A 21320-nucleotide genomic window follows, 5' to 3' on the forward strand; every position below is an offset into this window, starting at 1 on the left:
TGCCGCTCACTTCTTAAGTCAGCTTTTATTAAAATTTTGTAGAGAGAGGTAGTTCTACTACAGTACTGCACAAGCATTGGATTATTGCACTTTCACGGAACGTGTCACATAGGACTCCATGCGTAGAGGACTCCACTGACAGCAGCTTAACTGCAGTCCCAATGAAAAAAGACTTGAGAGAAATCCCGTTTCTCCAGGTCCTTTGGATGAATAAAGAAATTCCCTACGCCCGCGTCACCCCGCATAATGTCATGATCGTCATCGGTATCCAGTTGAAACAACAGCTCATAGCCGCTCAGATCCTTCCGGTCCTCCCGGGGATCAAACTGGGTAAAATATGGATACCCGTCCACGCGGTGTCCGCCGTCACTGAAATTCTGCTCGTACGTCTGGTAAATTTCTGGGTGTCTGCGGTAAAAGCCTTCGCCTCCGAAAACCTCCGCCTCCAAGCGGTAATCCCCTTCGGTCATGTACTGTCGAATGGGCTGGTACTACATTGATCAATCAGCAGAGCAGCGGCCGCGTAGCCGACCGCAGTGGCCGAGAAGCGGCCAACACACTGGAAAGATGACGGGAATAGTCTGATCCTCACCGCTTCGCACCGGTGGTGTGGTCGTGAGCTGGGAAGCATTTTCGATGATTTCGGCAAAGTATCGGACACAATACGCATCCTTCTCGTTATAATTGAATACGGGAAAACCTTCGACTGCTCCGTTAAATCAATGGACCAATGGCGAGGAAACTGGTACTCCCAGTGCACCAACACGCTGCGAAAGGTAAATACGGAACCACAAGAACCCGAGGCGCAAGCGTTACTTCCTTCGGGAGCAGGCGGTCGTTGGAAGTGGTATCCCGCCAGAATCCTAATTTTCCTCTTGGAAGGCTTCCGTCAACACTCTCTAGTCGAGGTTATATTGACAGGGCAGTTATTACGCGAAGTGCTTCCACATGCTCAGATTCGGCCGTTGACTAAGCTGAAGGATCGTCGCGACAGGCAACTTCAGCCGGGACATTTCTTCATTCTGACGGATCATTTGGTTGGTAGGTTTCTAACGACGGCATCTGACAACGGTCGACGCCCGCCAGCCAGAGATCTAGTGATCGGCGGCAACGCCCAGGTTGAAACGGTTTTCACGGGGTTCGCAGACAGGGAATCTGCCTTGAATTTACCAGTCGAGATTTTAGTGGAAATCTTCCACTCGCTGGGCACCATCGAACGAGTTCGCTGCCGGCGTGTCTGTCCACTATGGGACAGCATCGTCACTTCTCCACAGGTATGCCAAGATGTTCGAATCGCGCTGCACCACCCCAGCTTTTCTCCACGTCTGACGCCCATCTGGTTCCCGGCGTACGCTGTTTACAACTGTATCTACAAATACATTTCTCCGGTTACGCGCACAATCTGTTTAGAGGGACCTGACACCAACAGTGGGGATTTTCACGACGGACTGGAGAGCGGCACTGCAGTCGGCTACGCACTGCTGCATGTCCAGCAAATCTTGGAATATACCGGCTCGCATATCGACCGAATGGTGCTGTACCGGCGATCTGCACAGATGGCAGCATGGAGACACCCGTTCGTGGATTATTTAGATGACATCACTGAACTATTCGCCGGTCTAGCGTCTTGTTGTGATCGCATCGTATGGAAGGACTACCAACCACGGTATACTAAAAGTCACGAATACACCATGATGTTTGGCTTTGATCGGGTGGTTATCAATCTGCGTGGCTTTCATAGCGCACTTATCTGGGATGTATATGAAAAGCATCTCCAAGATGCTGACCATTTGAATGTCGAGTATTTAGCGCAGCGGATAGGGAAGATAGCGCAACAAATTAATACCAACCATATCAGTCAGGTATTATTGTTGTTTTTTTGATAGCTAAGCTTTTTTAAAACTATGACTCCCAGTTTAGCCATGAATGTACTGCTTTTATCCATGATTCTGCCTTTACAGATTCTGAAGGAATACCAGACCTGTGATCCCCGTCTGCCTGCCCAGTATTTGGACAAGCCGTGGAGACTCGACAATGTGCACAGTTTAGAGCTTAGAAAATTCAACAAATTTTGCTTAACTGCTCTGTCACACTATGTGCGCAGCGCCTACAACACATGACAAAAAAGCAAGGAAGCAAGAGGCATTCAAATCAAAAACTTGGAAAGCGTTTAGAAGTCAAACGAAGTGTACTGCGATTGCGCAATGATCACCGTACTAGTTATTTGCACAGTTTTTGAAAGTTTAAATCATGCAGTTTATAGAGACAGATTCTGCTGCTGCAAGTTTTTTAGACCATCCCGATAATAAATGTTACAAATGCTTAATGCTCGATTGACAACAAATCGAAATTTGCAAATAAAGTTCGTATTTCGCCCGGAGGAAATTAGTTGATCGGAATCGACACCAGAGCCGGGCGACGAAATCGATCAGCTAAAATTGCACCTTAACCGACGCATTCCACACTGGTTCCCGCATCTACGGCACGGCGCTCTCGCATCCAACGGGACAATGCATGTACAGTTTGTTCAATTTCCCAACGTCAAGACTGGAGAGATTATCGTTTGTCCATCTCCATCCAGAATATCGTGCAGGCAAACGCGGATCGCAACTCTGGTACAGTTCCAAAATCTGCATTAATCGAGGGCTTAATTTAATTTAGATTCAATTTGTGCATTGCCGACGCCTTTAACAAAAGGGCGCTCAAGATGTTATTACAGCCACCTTTAAGGTGCTTGCCGCCATAACAACTTAAAGCGCCCCTTCCTATCTGCCAACCCGCTTTTCCTGTGATTCAAATTACTGCTGTATTATGGACATCGGTCAATGCATTATAACAAAAAGTAAACTCAAAAGGAAAAGTACATGTATAAACTTGACGGGAATCGCTAACGGCTTATACAGTATCATTTTTACTAACCTCGGTGTTTGATTAGCGGAATAAAAACGGAATTGCGGTGACTGGCAACCGTAAAAAAACGTTGTAAGCGGCGTTAACTACAATGGATAAGTATTAACCTGGATAAAATTTTAACCAACGCAACGAAAGTGACAATTTGAATGCAGGCAATTTTATTCCAAATGAATATGCCGCTTGCGTGTTGAGGAAGCGAATAACTTATTCGATGGCACTTTTGTTAACTGGCCAGTGGTTGCTGATCGCAAGAAAGTGAGAAAGGTTGTTTGTATGTGTTCTTTGAATTGTCTTACGGAAGATGGCTTAGTTACAAAAGGAACAGGCAGATCACGGGAAAGTGTCGCTCGCCGTCGCTGTCTGTGATCTTTTGTTTCTGTTATGATACCACCTGCAAGGGGTGAAAGTCCAAACCCGGGCGAATAGCCATTTGGCTTCTCGCCCGGGATCGATCCCGGGCGAATAGCCGTTTGGCTTCTCGCCCGGGAGTCCCGGGCGAATAGCCATTTCGTAAATTTTATCGTGCAAGATATTCGCACGGATATCTTTTTACTTCGTGCACATTATGCTTTAAGGATCAGTTAAATACGTACAGAGTACATTAATATTTTATTTTTGCCGTATGTTCAGATGTTTTATTTTTAATTTCGTTTATGTTTGACACAAGAGGAAAAAACGAAAATACTAATACCTTGTTGAGGTGTAAGCCCGTATACGAATACTTCGGAACACAAGCTGGCGTATTTTAAGGAACTGTGCTATTTAACCCACGCAGATCGTTTACCTTTGCACGCTTTTCACAATCTTCTCCAAAATTAATTTTAATCCGCTCGGCTGTCCAATTAGTAAGCCGCTTGACATCCACTGGTTGATCCGACAACAGATGCCCTTCAAATACGTCCTACATCTGTGCCACATTAAGGGGTTTGCAGATGAAAAACGACCAGCGGAAAATCGAATTACGCAGTAACACCAAACGGATCGTAATCGTGGAAGTCAATAAAAACGTCCTTACAGATGATTCGCTCACAACATGATGCCATCGAGGCGTGCATTTGGACCATACGAGTGAACCATGCCGGTAAGGAAGAATACTCTAGCGCGGAAGGAAGAAAGCTTGCATCCAGCCGATAAATGACCAACCAGTCGATGCGAACGTCGATTCTATTCAGCATGCCTTTTATGTCGGCGATCGCCCAGGCGCAACGGGAAAAGGTTACCGTGCCGTTCTCGGTTTGGTCATGTTTATCCTCAGAGCAGTAATCGTCTTCCACAAAAATGCTGCGCGTAGCGGACGTAATGTGCCGGGAGAGCCAGGTGAGTCAGTCCGGCACGATAAATTGCGAAAAGGAAACAAAGTCGGACGGGCGGATGTCATTCACCAATTCCGGAGAACTGATAATGTCAGCCCACAGAGCGCAGACACGTCGGCAGCGCTGACGATCCACGGTGTCCAGGGAGAGAAAGGTTTCTTTCACCAGCTCCAACGGTAAGGGCAAACCGTGAAGCTCGTTGCCGCTCGGTTGCTCCGAGAAGATGTCGCCATTTTTTGCTTCAAGTGGGTCTCCTTCGAAATCTGCGATCTCCCCTTCGCTGCATTTCTACAAAAAGCTCAACAACTGCAATTCACTTCGTGGTTTACTGTTACTTAACCGGATGACCTGAACCGCCTTTTTATAAAAGCTTACCAGTTTATGTTCCGTTTTCTTTGATGTTAAAAGCTGTTCTACTTGCAAGCAAGGTTTCGGTCTCACAGGTATCATCAAAAGCCACAGTGATATTACGAGGTTTACATACAACCTTTATATGTTTCTTCCATCGTAAGAGCTCAATACGACATATAAACGTTTGCTTTAGAAACGACTCACTCTCTTTTTGCTGAGGGTTGTAAATGGTCTTGAAAGATCATAATTAAATTAAATCGTTCTTTCGGGGGGTTCTCGCGACTCTGATTGTACTGCAAGGTTCATCTGTTCTAGTGCAAATCAAATAGTATAACATCTGATCGTCATGTTCCATAATATCCGAGTTTTTAGACGACAGACATCAATTTATTGGTGTGCAGCACGTTCTGCCGCAAACAGTATCTTATCATTTTCTTGATTAATTTTATTTCTTTGTGAAGCCCAGAGCTATCGAACTATTGTTAACTAACGAATTATGAATGAAAGCTGATAGCGATGACTCGAACCATTGGAAACTTAAAAGACAGAGGTGGCGGCACTGCGACAGACAGAGAGACAGACAGACACTGAGGTGAGACAGAGGCGGAAGTACTGTACAGTGGAACCTCCCGACCCTGAACACTCCCGGTACGCAGTTTCTTGTTCAGGGTTCAGAGGTGTTCATGGTTCAGAGGTACTGTCCCCAGGGGCGGAGACTTTCTCAGGGGGGACCTGGCTTTATATAATTTATATGTAGCTAGCTAATAAGCATAATGTATGATTTGTGTCGATTTGGGCAAAACAACAGGTTAACACGGCCATCACAATTCGAAAAAATTAAATTTCAATATTCGTCGGCCGAAAAATTATCGAGAATAGATTTTTTTCTTATCAGAACAACCAGCGGTCAACTTGTCCGGGACGTGTTCCTTATCTTTATGTTCATTTAAAAACTAAAAATTTGTTTCCCAAATAGAAATACTAAACTGCAGACGAATGGTTACGAATGATCTTAGTGAACACCTTGAACACTTGATCTGGTCAAATTTACCAAGAAAACATACTATGGTACATAGCGGAGTGTTCACGGTTCAGAGTTCAGAGGTGTTCAGGGTTCAGAAGTCCCCCCTAATGTTATACCTTACGAGAAGCGCCGGCACGGAAAAAGTTGTTCAGGATTTAGAGGTGTTCAGCGTTCGGGGGTGTTCAAAGTAGGAGGTTCCACTGTATACTGTCCGAAAACACTGATTACCGTCTCATTCGGGCATGCAATCGCGCACTACATCGTGCACTCAGAATTAATTCAGCAAAGCCTGATTCAAATTTATTAAAACGGCTGTACAGCAAGTGCGCGCATAGTAGCTTTACACATTACTGATTATTAAGAACAGAAATAAAAAAAAATTAAAGAAAAATAAAAGAACATCTTAATTACGATCGGCGGCGACTCAGATTAACATTGAAGCTGTAATATAGAAAATTGGTGCGGCGGACCGATGGAGAGTCTACCGCCGCAACCAAACAGGTTGCAGCGCAGATTGAAGCCGCTTCTGTTTTTGGTAATGTCGAACTCTGGTTTTGTTCAACCAAAGCGAGCGAGATCTCGATTTCGTTATAAACTTTTACGCATTAGAAATAAGGTGCACACATAAGGTCACAACACATAAAAGAGGAACGAGCGGCGCAGCCGATATTCCACGCTGAACAGTCATAAGGAAGTTTGGCATCACGGTATCGATAGTTTCGCCACATCAGTGGAATATGGTTACCACGCTAGTTAACAAAGTAGTCCCGGGAAACGTTCAACATCGAAGCACATATTTTAGGATGCAAGCTGAATCTTAGCTCGCAAAATGAATACCAAGCGCTTCCGAAACCGAAATCGCAGAATTTCTGTGAGACCGCTTCTGCTTGTTGAATAGCTTATAATAAGTCTTCTCTCACCGTATTTCACCGCTTTGGCCAATTCTTGTAGAATTGACACCGATATCCCACAGAAACACACCGACCCATTGGAAGTGGCAGCTACCTGGTAGCTGTACCGAGCGTCCCGTTGACGCTAACAGTCAAATTGCTAACGTCTAGCGATTCAATGCTGCGCTGCCCACTCGAACACACCCGAGGCCCGCGCTCAAGCTCTGACTCTGACTCAGACTCTGACCGCTCAAACTCTGACTCTGACTACTCAAAGTCTGACTCTGACTGTCCAAACTCTGACTCTGACTCTGACTGAATAACCTAAGAATAACTTAAGAAACCTAAGAAACCTAAGAAACCTAAGAAACCTAAGAAACCAAAGAAAACTAAGAAACCTAAGAAACCTAAGAAACCTAAGAAAACTAAGAAACCTAAGAAACCTAAGAAACCTAAGAAACCTAAGAAACCTAAGAAACCTAAGAAACCTAAGAAACCTAAGAAACCTAAGAAACCTAAGAAACCTAAGAAACCTAAGAAACCTAAGAAACCCAAGGACCTATTAAGAAACCTTGGAAACCTTCAGAGTCAGAGTCAGACTTTGAGCGGTCAGAGTCAGACTTTGAGTAGTCAGAGTCAGAGTTTGAGTGGTCAGAATCAGAGTCAGAGTTGGAGTCTAGGCCCACACCCGATGGAAATCGTCGCACTGCATGACCTAGCGTAGAAATTGTTATTAGTTTTCGGTTGCGAAACTTTTTGCAGACTGCAGCTGACAATTACAATTCCGTTTATGTACCATAGACCGCCAAACCATAGACTGGTACACATTAATGTTCTCATTAATGTGTACCAGATGTTTTCTTTTGTACGAGATTACCTCGAACGAAAAGTAATCGATTACTGCTTTACCGCTTTTGTACAGTAAGCAAGAACTCGTTACACTGCATCGTGCGATTTCGGTGATGACGGCGAAATGTGATACGCAATAAAGAGAAATTTTTGCCCTGCACTTAACTTTTGTAGCAAAGCGTATGACTCCAAAAGCAGAAAACAGTGATGTTGATTGAACACTGTCAAACTCCCAGAAGGCTTTGCTTGCAAACGCTAAAGCCAAACGAACATGACTTTGCAATTCTTGGCTGTAAAACAAAAAATTGTATATAGCAATTACTAGTGATCACTGCTCACGGAGCATATATTATATGTCGTACTGATTTCGTGTTTCGCCGTACTCATAAGCATCTTGCCATAAGTATAGCTTCAGCTTCTTACTAAGCCGCACGGGACTTAATTTTAATTTGCCGCAAATATCAGGGGTGATGTCATCGATCAGAGATTTTTTTACGCAAAATGTTTACAAATAACATGCGATAGCGGTTTTTTCAGCCTTAGGCAGAACATAAGACATCATTCATGCTTCTGGCGAATGGCTGTGTGACAATAAAAATGCGCAACGGTTTGCTATCTCTTTTTAAATTGTGTGCAATGAAATTTCCGGTTTTCGAATTATGGTATAACCGACAACTGTGGCCGCCTGTTTCATGTTTCTTTCGAGTCATGAACAAATTTGTTTTTTCTTTTACTTCCGTTTTCGTCTGCCTAGCCGCTCCTCGAGGTAAGTGAAATAAGTTCTAGAAGCCTGCGTAAATATGTTACGTTAAGTGGGTACTACGAAGTACGATTGTCTCGTCGAACAAACCAAAAAGTACTGAAACTACATGTATGCAGACTCCAGAGTAAGCAAAAAATTTTTGCCAGTATTGCGCAATCGGATAGACAACAAACAGTGGACGGCTTTTCGCATATAAATCACAAATACACTGATAATAAGTATCTTTCTCTAACTGACTCTGCTCAAGCGGTAAGCGATAATTTTAACAGTGGCAACCACAATTCAGCGCAGCGGTTAGATGCACAAAACTCTATAGTTAAAGCTACTTGTAAACCTACTCCTATAACATTCGCGCACCGGTAGGGAGCGATTAGCAGAATCTCTGGATAGTCCATAAAAAGACCGCCAAAATCAGTGTACCCGTCGTTACGGGTGCCGAAAAGAGTACCGGCATTAGCATTATAATTGCTACCAGTACCATTAAAAAGCACCATTACCTCTAACAGTGCCATATTTGCTACCACTAACAGTTCAGTACCATAACATAGTACCACCACCAGAACCAGTACCATTACCAGTAGCAGTACCGTTCTTGCTACCACTAACAGTACCAGTACCATAAGACAATGCCACTACCAGTAACAGTAACATTGTTAGTACAGTGGACTTAAAAAAGGTGATACATTCGGTCCGCGACCGACAGTTTATTAGTCAAGACCAAATGACCAATAAAATGACCAATAAACTGCAAACGTGCAACTGAGCACAGACTCATGCTGAATTCAAACACTTGCGTGGCGCATAGTTCCGAACGTGGAAACTGGAAACCATCCACCGGTATCTCAAACGAAAGAAAAAAACAATTACAAGAATTTTGATACCAAAAAAGCTGTTTTTTATGGGATCAAAAAGAAAATCGAGGCACTCAAAGTTTCTTGTAGACAAACCATAGAATTTGAATCCACGATTGAGTTTCAGTTTTCACGCAGAAAAAGTATGCTTTGTATACGAGAAACTTTAAGTGCCTCGATTTTCTCTTGGATCCCATAAAATACATTATGTTTGATATCAAAATTCTTATAATTTTTTCTCTTTCGTTTGAGATATCGCTGGACAGTTTTCGTTAGGAAATGTGCAAGTTGCAAATGATAATATCAGCAGGCCGATGGCCAGCACGGAATTTGGGTGTTTGAGTACAGGTAAGTTCCTGGTTGCGCGCGTTTTGTGGGTGGGTGGGTTTTGTAACACGTTTTTGAATTCCATTGTACTACCCCCGCTGAGCTCCGGACCCGGTCGACTGTCAGCTATCAACTACGCCATGAGCTACATATAAGCTGTCAGCAATGACTCACTTCCAACGGCCCTTCAACGCAGCGGTTGGATGGTCGAAACGTTTGTCTAAAATAGCATGATAACCTAACTATAAATGAGGCGGTCTCTGGATTTACTTGTGTAACTCATTCGTTGCACCCACTTCGGCATGGGGAAGAGTGCAATGTGCTCTAACAGCTCAGGCGCTGGGTGGCCGACAAAGTGACTGCCAAAAACGGGAATTCAATAATTAACCCCAGAAAATGTTTAAGCATGTGAAATGTGAAATCTTTCCACATTACGGCAGTTTGCAAAGCAAAAGATAACAAGCGGCATTTTGTAATATACTTTAAGTACTCGTACTGTTGCAGCATACTTTCGCGGGACTGATTTAGTCGGCTTTCGAGCATATTTGCACATAAAGCCTTCAATCAACGGTACAATGCCCAGTCTACCCATGGTTAGCATGGTATTGCCATGTTTGGTGCACACTGTACTCTGTACACCAGCAGAGTTGCAACACACAATAAGTACATAATTATATTTGTGCAGCGGCTGCACAAGCTGCACACGCTTGTCTACAAGCATCAGTTGTAACCGTCTTTTAATTATCACAAGCAGGACGCGCGGCGCTTACGCGCCGCGCTAACGCGGCTCACAGTTTCAAACGGCTTAAAAGTGCGGGTACCGCACGCGTGGCCTTCGGTGACCAAAGCCTTCGGTGAACAAAGGCTTAAAAAACCTTCGGGGACCAAAAAAAGTGGGCACCGCACGCGTGGCCTTCAGTTACCAAAGGCTTTAAATGGCTTGTACCGCGCACGCAGCTGCCGGTTGCAAAAGGCTAAACAGTGGATCCCGCGCACGCACCTTTTGGTTTCAAAGACGTAAGTCAATTACTAAGTAGTGACTGACTTACGTGGCCTCCAGTTATAAAAAGCTAGAAGGTGGATTCTTAAGGTTACGAAAGCATAGTAAGCACTAAAACTCAAGGTAGAATCTGGATGATTTGAACATTTGGACTGAACAATGTACGGGTACTAAGAACTCGAAAGCTTAGTACAAATGCTAAAGGGAAGATCTGGCTGTTCTGGCTATCCAGGCAATCTCTTACAGGTGCTTAGGTTTTGGAGGGTTCTGGATGATTCGGTAGTTCAGGCTGATCTGTTAGTTTTAGACTGATTTGCCAGTTCTGGCTGATTTGGTAGTTCTGCCTGATCTTGCCGTCCTGGCTGATCTGTGAGATCTGGATGATCCGTTATTCCAGGCTGATCTGGTAGTTCTGGCTGTTCTGGCGGATACAGCTAATTAAGTAAAAGTTTGCTACGTTCCAAATGTTTCAAAAGCTTAGTAAGGACAAACGATTAAAGCAATAGGTCTCAAAAGCTGAAAAGGCTCAAAAGCCGTAAGGCGGGTTCTGGCCAATCAGGAAGATTTGGAGGCGGGAGTGTGACGCAGAGACAGCTCTGCTTTAATATAATGAAGACAAGCAGGACGCGGCCACGGCTTCAATCGGCTCAAAAGTGTGGGTACCACATGCGTGGCCTTCAATGACCAAAAGCTTCAAAGGTTACCATAGGCTTGAAAGGCCTTGGGTGACCACAGGCTTAAACGGCCTTCGGTGACCAAAGGCTTAATAAGGCGAGTACCGCACGCGTGGCCTTTCGGTGCGTAACTTTTGAAGGCTAAAAGGGTTCATCCGGCACACGCACCTTCCACAAAAAGCTAAAGGGTTCATCTGACACACGCACCTTCCGGTGCAAAAGGCTAAAAGGGTTCATCCGGCGCACGTGCTATCTGGTTGCAGAAGACCAAAGGGGTTCATCCGGGACACGTACCTTCTGGTTGCAAAAGACGAAAAGAGTTCATTCGGCACACTCACCTTCGGGTTGCAAAACGCTAAGAAGGTGGATCCCGCACACGCACCTTGAGTAGCTCTGGCTGATCTGTTAGTTCAGGCTGATCCGGCAGATTTGGTAGTTCTGGTTGGGCTAATAGTTCTGGCTAATCTGATAGTTCTGGCTGATTTGGTAATTTTGGCTGACCTGGTAGTTCGGGCCGATCAGGCACATTAGGAAGCTCTAGCTCATCTAATAGTTCTGGCAGATTTGGTAGATTTGGCTAAGTAAGTGGAGGTTACCGTACTAAGGTTTCTGAAGCATAGGACCTCAGCATAAAGGCAGGAGGTTTAAAGGCTGTACCAGCCAAAAAGCCATAAAGCTGGTTCTGGCCAATCAGAAAGACTTGGAGGCGGGAGTGTGACGCACAGACAGCTCTGCTTTAATTAAATGACAAGCAGGACGCGCGGCGCTTACGCGCCGCGCTGTCGCGGCCCACGGTTTCAAACGGCTTAAAAGTGTGTGTACCGCACGCGCGGCCTTCGGTGACCAAAGGCTTAAAAGGCCTTCGGTCCTTCGGTGACCAAAGGCTAAAAAAAACATTCGGTGACCAAAGGCTTAAAAGGCCTTCGGTGGCAATGGCTTAAAAGGCCTTCGGTGACCAAAGGCTTAAAAGGGTTTCGGTCCTTCGGTGACCAAAGGCTTAAAAGGCCTTCGGTCCTTCGGTGGCCAAAGGTTTAAAAGGCCTTCACTGACCAAAGGCTTAAAAAACATTCGGTGACCAAAGGCTTAAAAGGCCTTCGGTTACCAAAGCTATAAAATGCCTTTGGTAACCAAAGTTCAAAAGGGCGGGTACGGCACGCGTAGCCTTCGGTGACCAAAGGTTCAAAAGGGTGGCCACCGCACGAATAGCCTTCGGTGAGCAAAGGCTCAAAGGGCGGGTACCGCACGCGTAGCCTTCGGTGGCCAAAGGCTCAAAGGGCGGGAACCGCACGCGTAGACTTCGGTGACCAAAGGATCAAAAGGGTGGGCACCGCACGCGTGGTCTTCGTTGACCAAAGTCTTATAAGGTCATCGGTGACGAAAGGCTAATTAATATGCTTACCGCATGCATGGCCTTCGGTGACTAAAGGCTTAAAAGAACCCTCGGTAATCAATCGCCTAAAATACATTAGTTACCAAAAGCTTAAAAAGCACTCGCTGACTAACAGGTTTAAAAGACCCTCGGTAAGCAAAGCCTAAAAGGCCTTCAGTGACTAAAGGCTTAAAAGGCCTCCGTGATCAAAGGCTTAGAAGTCCTTCGGTTACCAAAGACTTAAGATGCCTTGGGTGATCAACGGCTAGATAAGGCGGTTACCGCATGCGTGGCCTTCGGTGACCAAAGGCTTAAAAAGCCCTCAGTACTTAATCTAAGCCTAAAAGCCCAAAGGCTGCATGCACGCGTGACATTCGGTAACCATAGGCTTAAAAGACCCTCGGTAACCAAAAGCCTAAAAGGCCTTCAGTGACCAAAGGCTTGAAAGGTCGGTTACTAAAGGAATTATAATTATAAAGCGGCTACGCGGCTTCGGTTACTAAAGGAATTATAATTATAAAGCGGGTACCGCACGCATAGGATTCGGTGACCAAAGGCCTAAGGAACTTTCACTGGCCAAAGGCCTAAAAGACCTTCGGTAACCAAAGGCTTATTAAGGCCGTTACCGCATGCGCGGCATTCGATGATCAAAGGCTTTATAAGGCGGGTATCGCACGCGGGGCCTTCGGTGCGTAACTTTTGAAGGATGAAATGGTTCATCCGGCACACACACCTTCCGGTTGCAAAAGGCTAGAGCGGTTCGGCACACGCTCAAAAGAGTACAGCTATTCCATGGTACCGCACGCAAGCCTATTGACTGCGCTATGGTGCGAGAATGTTTCATAAAGTTTTTCAGAGCTTCATAGTTTCACAAAGCTTTCTAAAGAACGAACTTCTGAAATAATGTTAGTGAGTTTGGCACGGCACCTCTGGATGGTTCTGGACGAATTGGTAGTGCAGTCTGATCCGGAGGGGCAGGTAATTCTATTTGATCTTTAATTGAGGCTGATACGCAGATTTGGTATTTTTGGCTGATCTGGTAGACCTGGTTCTTCTAGTTCATCAGGTAGGTCTGGCTGGCCTGCTAATTTTGGTTCATCTGGCTTATTTGGTAGTTCTGTGTGATCTGGTGGATCTAGTAGTTTTGGCTGATCTGGCAGTTCTGGTTTATCTGGCAGTTTTGGCTGATCTGGTGGTTCTGGCAAATCAAGTAAAAGTTCGTACAGACACTAAGGTTTCGAAACGTTACTAAGGCCTTAGGCTGAAGGTAAGATCCAGCAGATCTGGTTAATCGGGTAAAAATTCGTACAGGTACTAAGGTTTCGAAAGCTAAGTAAAGACTTTTGCCTGATAGCAACGAAGGTAAAAAGGCTGTGCAGGCCTAAAAGCCGTACGACCGGTTCTGGCCAATCAGAAGGTAAGGCTAGTTCTGGCCAATCAGAAAGGTTTGGAGGCGGGATCTGTTCGAACAGAGAGTCGTGCTTTAATAAACTGGATTACAGCGGGCATTGCCCAGCCACACACCAGTGCGCAGCCACCCACCGTCTGCTTACAGTGCTATAGTCAGGTTACCGAATCTTGCGGTAAACGGTTCGACGATGAAAAAGTGCAGCAGGCGTTATGTGACGCCGGATATTGCTATACATACGTCAGCGTGAGGTGATTTTCTTTAAAATGTGGTCATTAGCGTTCAAGCGATACAAAATCGGATAAGTTTGATTGCACTAACTATCTTACAAATAAATTCAATTTTTAGCAATAATCGGAACATTTTTAATCGCAGATGTTTTCTTATGTTTTCTTATGTATTCTACATTTTTTTATGTTGTTGGCGTTTGCATATGTTTCTTATGCTTTTTTTATTTGATCGTGTTTCTTATGTTTTGCGAGTACTTGCCAGAGCAAATTTTCCGGATCAAAAATCAGACAAATTTGGAATTCTATCATTTGCAGAAACACAGTAAACCATTCTAGCATAATCAGATAATATTTTTACATCTGGAGGCAAATCCCGAGACATTGATACAAGTAGGTTTACACAAAATCAAATCAATAATAAAAATATTTAAGTAACGCATTATCATCGCACGCATGCGTACGTGTACACTACACTTACGATCCGCTTTTACGTTTACCCTGTAATATGTATGTTAATGTTTTTCATACCATCGGTTCCAAAAATATATCAATCAGTACTATTCCGGTTTTTGTTTAATAACAAAATGCTTGTGCTGTTTTTGTACATTTCAAATATTGAGCATTCCATAGCTCAGTAACAAAGTTGCGCATGAAGACGGTTTCCGGTCGATATGTTGTATGTACTCGTATATTTTGACACTGCTTAACCTGTGCTAAAACTGTGCTGACTGTATGGCACGTACACATGTCGAATTCGAAATTCGGACAGTCGCAGCCGAATGGTGTTGGGTTTTTTTCGTCGCACCAATCTGCGCGCGCAATAATGGTTTGATCAAACGATTAGTATGCACACTGTTTTGTGGATCTGTGGCATAACATCGCCAGCGATGTTATTCATGTTATGTTATTGTTCCACGGATTCAGAGAAACAATACCGGAAGTACTTCGCCTTGAAACGCTGTAATTTTCAAATATTAATGTGAAAGATAATTGATCAGTGTATTAACTGGAACGTAATTCTCTTCCATAGGTAGAAATTGGCTCCGTGCCGCAGGTATGGCGTGGCTGCGGCGGTGTATCCTGCAGCCTAATCCCAAACCCAGGCGCTCCTTCAGAGTACTGCGACGAAGCGGGCCGGCTGGTGATTGTGAACACCAGCAACGGAGAGCTTTTCAACCAGAGCCGCTCATTCGGCTTCTATGGACCCTTCGGGCCGAAGCAGACACGGGTGAGCGGCACTGTACGGAACTGCGACGTAGGCTCAAACTGCAATTCCGAGTCCGCGCACAGTTTAGTCCTGCAGAACTACCAGCACCTCGCCGTTTCAGATTCTCAAGTCAGCGACGTAGCAGTGTCCGGCGGGTAAACAATAAACCTGCACTTACCGCGATTACAATCACATTTTTTCAGTTTTCTGCATACGTGCTTTTACGCCGGCGTACCGAATTACCAATTACTTGCTTCGCTTACTTGTTTTGCTTGCTTCGCTTGCTTGTTTTGTTTCGCTCCTTTTCTTTTAGAACGCCGTCCAACCACGACCTCCCCAGAACACCGGCTATCGAGGATGTTATCGTCATTACAACCAACAGCAGACGTGAAACTGAGCGCATCTTTCGATGCAAATACTACCTCAGTTCGCACACGTCCTGAAGCTAGAGGCAGACAATTCGGGCTTAATCATACGAATACAGACTACTGGACGGTACTCACCAGCGGAAACATCGGACGGCGTACCTCTTCGGCTAGTCACATACAAAGTCCACGGAGTTTCTATCGGTTGGAATAGCATCAGCACCATGCTTGATAACGTGCATTCTAGAATGGGGAGTGTCGGTCTCCCGGATGTGTGGGCTGTCCCGAATGATGTTCGAGCGCTGATACCAGTGTAGGAATTCCAGTTACAAAACAAAACAGTTCTTTGTTGAATGCCGAATTTGCGCCTGATGCGAAATGCAAAAAAAAACGATCAGCTGTTACCTTAGCGTTTCCTGATAATACGGAATGGCCGCAATATGTATGGGTGCCGTCATTGATGCACATCCAAAATTAATTCAACGTTACATGTTGTGGACTCAAGTAGGCGGATAATTTTGTGACGTTCTTGGTTTGCTTTGAAATATTTATTATCGAATTTATTTTTAAAGGTTCTATGAGCAGTTTTAAGTACTGTAGTGACACCCTGCACTTGGAGAAATTTTGTACAGTATGAGCAGCACGGTACTGTAGACAGGTGGATTTAAAGCCGATTGCGTTCAGCCAATAGCCAGCAGTCTGCATGCAGTTGCAAGCCGTGTATGTGAGCAGTGAACGCAGTCGTACAACGTACGCGTGGCTGCACAGCTAAAACTTTCTCCGAGTGCAGGATGTCAGTACAGTACTGTATGCGAAAAAATGCTAACTTTTTTGGTTTGGTCTGATCGTAAATTTTAGTCTGCGTAACTCTGAGATATGATTACGGGTGGACTTGGCATATGGGCCTACAACATGTAAAACTGGAATTTAGAAAACCGATATGGCTGCGCACTCATAGATTCTATGTCCGAAGCGTCATACACAGCGCAATGCTGTTTGTCTGCAAGTTAGCGAAGCAAAGTGGGAGCTAATGGTCACTGGAGATTCTGTAAGACTCTCAACGCACTGTCGTCGCAATGTTTCTGGAGCGCGCTATCCAAATCTGCGTATCGTCTCCAAATCAGCGCGCAATAGTCGTCTTCCAAGCAGATGGTGCGCGTAGCGTGGGTGACGTGTCTGGACAGACAGTTCAATACAACAAAAGCGGCTCAGAGTCGGCTGGACGGACGGCTATCGGCATGCTGATCTGGGGTATTGATAATATCATTCCACAGAGGACTCGAACGCGTCGACAGCGTTAACGATCGACGGTATCCGGAAGATGTTTTTAACAACACGACCGGAGCGATCCTTCAGACGGAAGATGTCTTCTAACAACACCATTAGTAGTGTAGATGCGTGTTCAGCTGTATTGTCGGTTGCGTCAGACGCTTCCGTGGCGTTTGTTCGTCTGAGGCTGTCCGATTCTGAATCTCCGACTTGAGCTTCGGTGCAGGTATATAACAGTCGAGAAAAGACAAAAAATCAATATCTTTTCACGGTTTGCAACTTATCAAGGAAAAAATTCGACTACACGATGATCTTTCGTGCTCCTAATTTTTGGAGCACCTCACGCTTCGGTTGCCTACTAATGCAGCGCATTAGCGGCAGAATATGGGACCTGCTCGTCAGAAAACAGAAGCAGTCAACAGATTTGTCTCTAGAAATTGCGCCGGCTTACATACTGTATTCGGGATGAGGGTTGGCAGGTCGTGCCGTACGCTCATTTCAAGGAGTTGATGAGTAATTTGTACCAGAATTTGTATTAGTGTAGCAGTTTGCTCAGTGAGCGAACTGTCATACTGGCAGAGCTGATAACGCACTTTTTACATGATAGTTAAAGTCCAACAGTGCTAACGTGGGTGACTCCAACTTGTGGTAGTATATCCAAATTATTGATTCTGTAACGGAAAACGATTGATGTGAACTACAGCATTGCTTATAAAAACGTCAAACTGAACTGGCGTATTTCGGAAGCAAAGCTGGCCAGAAAAACGTAAAATACTAACGATAGGCGGATAAGTACTGTCATTAAGACTTGATAATACTTAGTGTTTTGTGTCATTTGGTTGCTGCTGCATTTTGCCGATGCAATATTAGGCAACATATTGACCATTTATGTGAAATTAATGAGAGTATTACAATTTCTGCAACATTAGCCGCAAAACCACTATACGTGCATGCTTGTACTCAAAAGATCCAGTTTAAGTCAGATGACTATCTGCTTTCTGCACTTTTTCTGCGCAGGGTCTAAGTGGCAACCGACAACCGGTAATGCACATTTTGAATTACGAAAGTTATATTCATGACACGAGATTGCGTATTATTTGTTACGTTCGGCGCAAAGGTCTCTCGGGATCTGCACCTGCTATGAGATAGGTGTTCCTGTAGATCGACTAAGGACAAATATTGTTGCTAACGCCATCATCAAGCGATACGTCCATATGCATCTCTGGGATTCGATATTTCTAATTTTTCTTTCGTTGTTCTGTCGTGCTCATCAGGGCGTAGTGCCACACCACCGCCTTCTCAATGGAATGATGATCGTGGATTAAGCTTTCAAGTCCGTACGTACCGAAGCGCGGGAACTGACGCCTGCTTTAATTCAGTCTTTTAATTGGTTCTGCCTGCTAAATTTCTCTTTGCCAGTGTTAACCAGTGTCCAAGTTGTCGTATTCCATTAAATTTAATCGATGCAAATTGAAAAGAAATTTGCATTGTGCAGCCAGAAGCCAATTTCACATGTCCCCGTGGCACGCGGGTGTGTATCTGCCGTGTACTGCTTAGGAGCATCGAATGGATTATGATGTCCAGAGAACGGGTGATTTCCTTGTACTGAAAAAATTACTCTCCGGTGCATGAAATGCCGGGGTGTCCGTCTGCATAATGATCGGAGAAATTCCGGAGTGTTATGTAGTTATCTGAGCCGCAGGACAGGTGTTAATCATGGAATGCGACGATTTCTATCGAGTTTGTTCTACTGAACACCGAAATACAGGACCATCAGATATTGATTCTCTTGTCGTAAGCGTTTACGACAATGCTCCGTACAGTTACATGGTCTCCTCCAACGGGTCACTGTGCTTTTGTGGCGTGTCTGTATCCATTCTGAAAGAAATCGCCACCGCAATGAAGCTGAGGTAAGTGCAGATACGGAAACATACGCAAAAAATGCAACGAGAATAAATTTCATCGAGTTATGATTGTGGCCTCCAGACGATCAGCTTTTAAAAAGTCCAAAAGGAACCTAAAAAACTGTAGTTTAGCTAAATGCAACACACCTGTCTTGCGAAGCATCAGCCTGTGGAACAGCTGTCGCTAATACTCGCTATCAACATATAACGCCAAAACCAAGAAACCAGTAATTTCAGAGTATTTCCGCTGCATATGGTATACAAGCGCAACCAAGTGGGCGATACAAACAACGAAAATGACCCATACATTGTGCGCGTTTTCAGGCTGACGTGGCTACCATATCGAAATCCGGCTGAATACAACACATCACTGGGTGGACCCCTCGTGGATGTGCAGGAGAACCGTGCGGACATCAGTCTATACTCCGTATCAACTACGCAACAACGTCTCCTGGAGTTCGATATGGTGCCAATGTATTTCGCGCGATCGTACGAAATGGGCATCCATAGTCGGTACCTGCAGATAGGCGGACAGAACATAATTTTGCATGGACTGGTTGACAGTCTGAACAAAAATTCTTGGATAGGCACCGGTATCGTGTCCTTGTCGGCCATGTTGATATTTTGGCTGACCAATGCCGTTGCCGTCTGGCTTCGAGCACCAAGAGATAGTGAACCCTTTTTCTGGCTTCCGGTTGTAGTAAAGAGCTTCTATAAAACCATCGTCGAAATTGTCAGCCTGACGTTCAGCCAAGGTATAATTCAGTGCCATAAATCGTCTCTGCCGACATGCCGCACCATTAAATCAATAAACCGGTAGAATGGTAACATACAGTACTTGAGGAACAGACGAAGCATTGTAAATACGAGAAACGGGAATTTGGGATCATTATTCGTGTTTGCAGATGCTCTTCCAACACCCAGCCTTGTGACGTACCAACTGATCGTATCAATCTGGTGCGCCTGGGTCCTAATTATTATGACCGTCGTGACAAAATCTCTGACGGCGACACTCAGCGTCAACCTCCCCCACATTGCCATTTAATTCACCGGAGTCCTTTGTTGCGTCGGATTTTGTTGTTTTGGAGCGGCCATTTGACGGCCGTGTCAGTGTGTTTCAATGGGAGGGCTACAGTGCGCTAAGAAAAAAGGAGATTATCGTGGGACGTGCGGAGTCGGACGATGTGTTGCGTGATATCGCGGCAAATGCTTCGCTACACTTGAAGGCGGCGGTAGTCTGCTCGTTTGGTGATAGTAATTCCTGTACCAATCGAGGCATTATTCCTGCCTTTAGTTTGCGAGTGTACCGCTGGGTATCGGTATTGCAGCTCAAAGCGGATCACCGTTTGACCAAACCTCTTACGATACGGTGAGAAGCAACAGCGGCATTTCCTTGCGCTAAAGAATACGAATTCAGTAGTACTGAGATTAATTTAGGGTGGTATACTGTAAATTGGTACTGATATCTGCAGAGTCCAGACCCTACTGCAAGCCGGCATTACCAACCACCTCTTCGATCTCCACAGATTAATGTCGGCTAATGCGCGGGGAAAGGTGGTCTACCACTCCGAGAGCAATCATGATTTCGAAAATGCCGATTTTGCTCAGAATTTGGCATGGGATAAGTGGGAAATGGTGTTTTACACAGGCGCTGCTTTACTGGCAGCGTCGCTAGGAGTTTTTATTCTGGAATTATTGACGAGCTGGTCATTGGCTTGTGCCAGAACTCTTACGGCTACACAATATTGCTTGCTTGATTATAAAAGGCCATAAAAGTAAAAACCCGGGAAATGTGACAAAATTAAATAATTTTGAGCATTTCACTGAATCAATACGGCCGTTGCGTTCGCATGTCAAACGTTTACAAATTGCCGTTTTTACCAGTCATGACTCATATAAATACGAGTGTGCACACTGGCGGGATAGACGCTAGGTGCGGTAATCTGAAAGGTCTAGATAGCCCAGCCTGTGCAGCGCTTCGACCAATTACAAAGCTAGGCGCGTCACTCTGCTACAAGAAAATGTAAATTCCCCCACAAGAAGTTGCGCATGAGGTGTACATGTTTGTAAAGAACCTCTGCTGGGAGTTATGTCAAGTGGATGCGATCTCATGGCGGTTATGTAAGTCAATTATGTAAGTAAGTGATGTAAGTCTAGGCATTGTGGAAACCTGTCTCTGAAGAACAGAGCTATGTTTTTCTTTCGCAGCTGCAGCCGAACCGTTCTCCTTTGCGAACAAAATATAACGCACCTGCCTTCCATACCGTCATCCTGTAAAACAGTACTAGTAACTCTATCGCCGTTTTTTTTAACCATTTCATGTCCGCCCGGATCAAAAGGCAACGCACACAACACAGCAGTAGCATTTCCCTTAATGACAGCCAAACTAAAGCAGTGCTTGATAAAAACAGTAGAACACGCTTCCCCTGTTAATTCACGAGTCTTACGGACCCCAAAATGTACCAGCTCACTCAAAGCTGGGCCGAAAACACCAAGCGTTTCCACAACTAAGGAATAGAAGAGGTGTCTACTTTCCAGTGAAGAGTATTTCCGTCGCTTTGCATTTTATGCCAGGTGAGCCACACTTCCTGCATTCTTCAGGAGTAATTATAT

At 44.8% G+C, this 21320-nt stretch overlaps 1 protein-coding gene across 1 annotated transcript; it reads left to right on the plus strand.

Moving 5' to 3' along the window:
• Positions 1 to 7976: 7976 nt before the first annotated feature.
• Positions 7977 to 16305, plus strand: LOC129588819 (uncharacterized). Its single transcript, XM_055483206.1, has 4 exons — positions 7977 to 8106; positions 13827 to 13978; positions 14993 to 15324; positions 15483 to 16305. The coding sequence occupies exons 1-4, from the start codon at positions 7977 to 7979 to the stop codon at positions 15610 to 15612; spliced, it is 744 nt and encodes a 247-aa protein (XP_055339181.1). The 3' UTR covers positions 15613 to 16305.
• The last annotated feature ends 5015 nt before the right edge of the window (positions 16306 to 21320 follow it).

This window comes from Paramacrobiotus metropolitanus, unplaced genomic scaffold, assembly GCF_019649055.1.
Source record: "Paramacrobiotus metropolitanus isolate TYO unplaced genomic scaffold, Prichtersi_v1.0 Parri_scaffold0000031, whole genome shotgun sequence".
NCBI classification, from domain to species: Eukaryota; Metazoa; Tardigrada; class Eutardigrada; order Parachela; family Macrobiotidae; genus Paramacrobiotus; species Paramacrobiotus metropolitanus.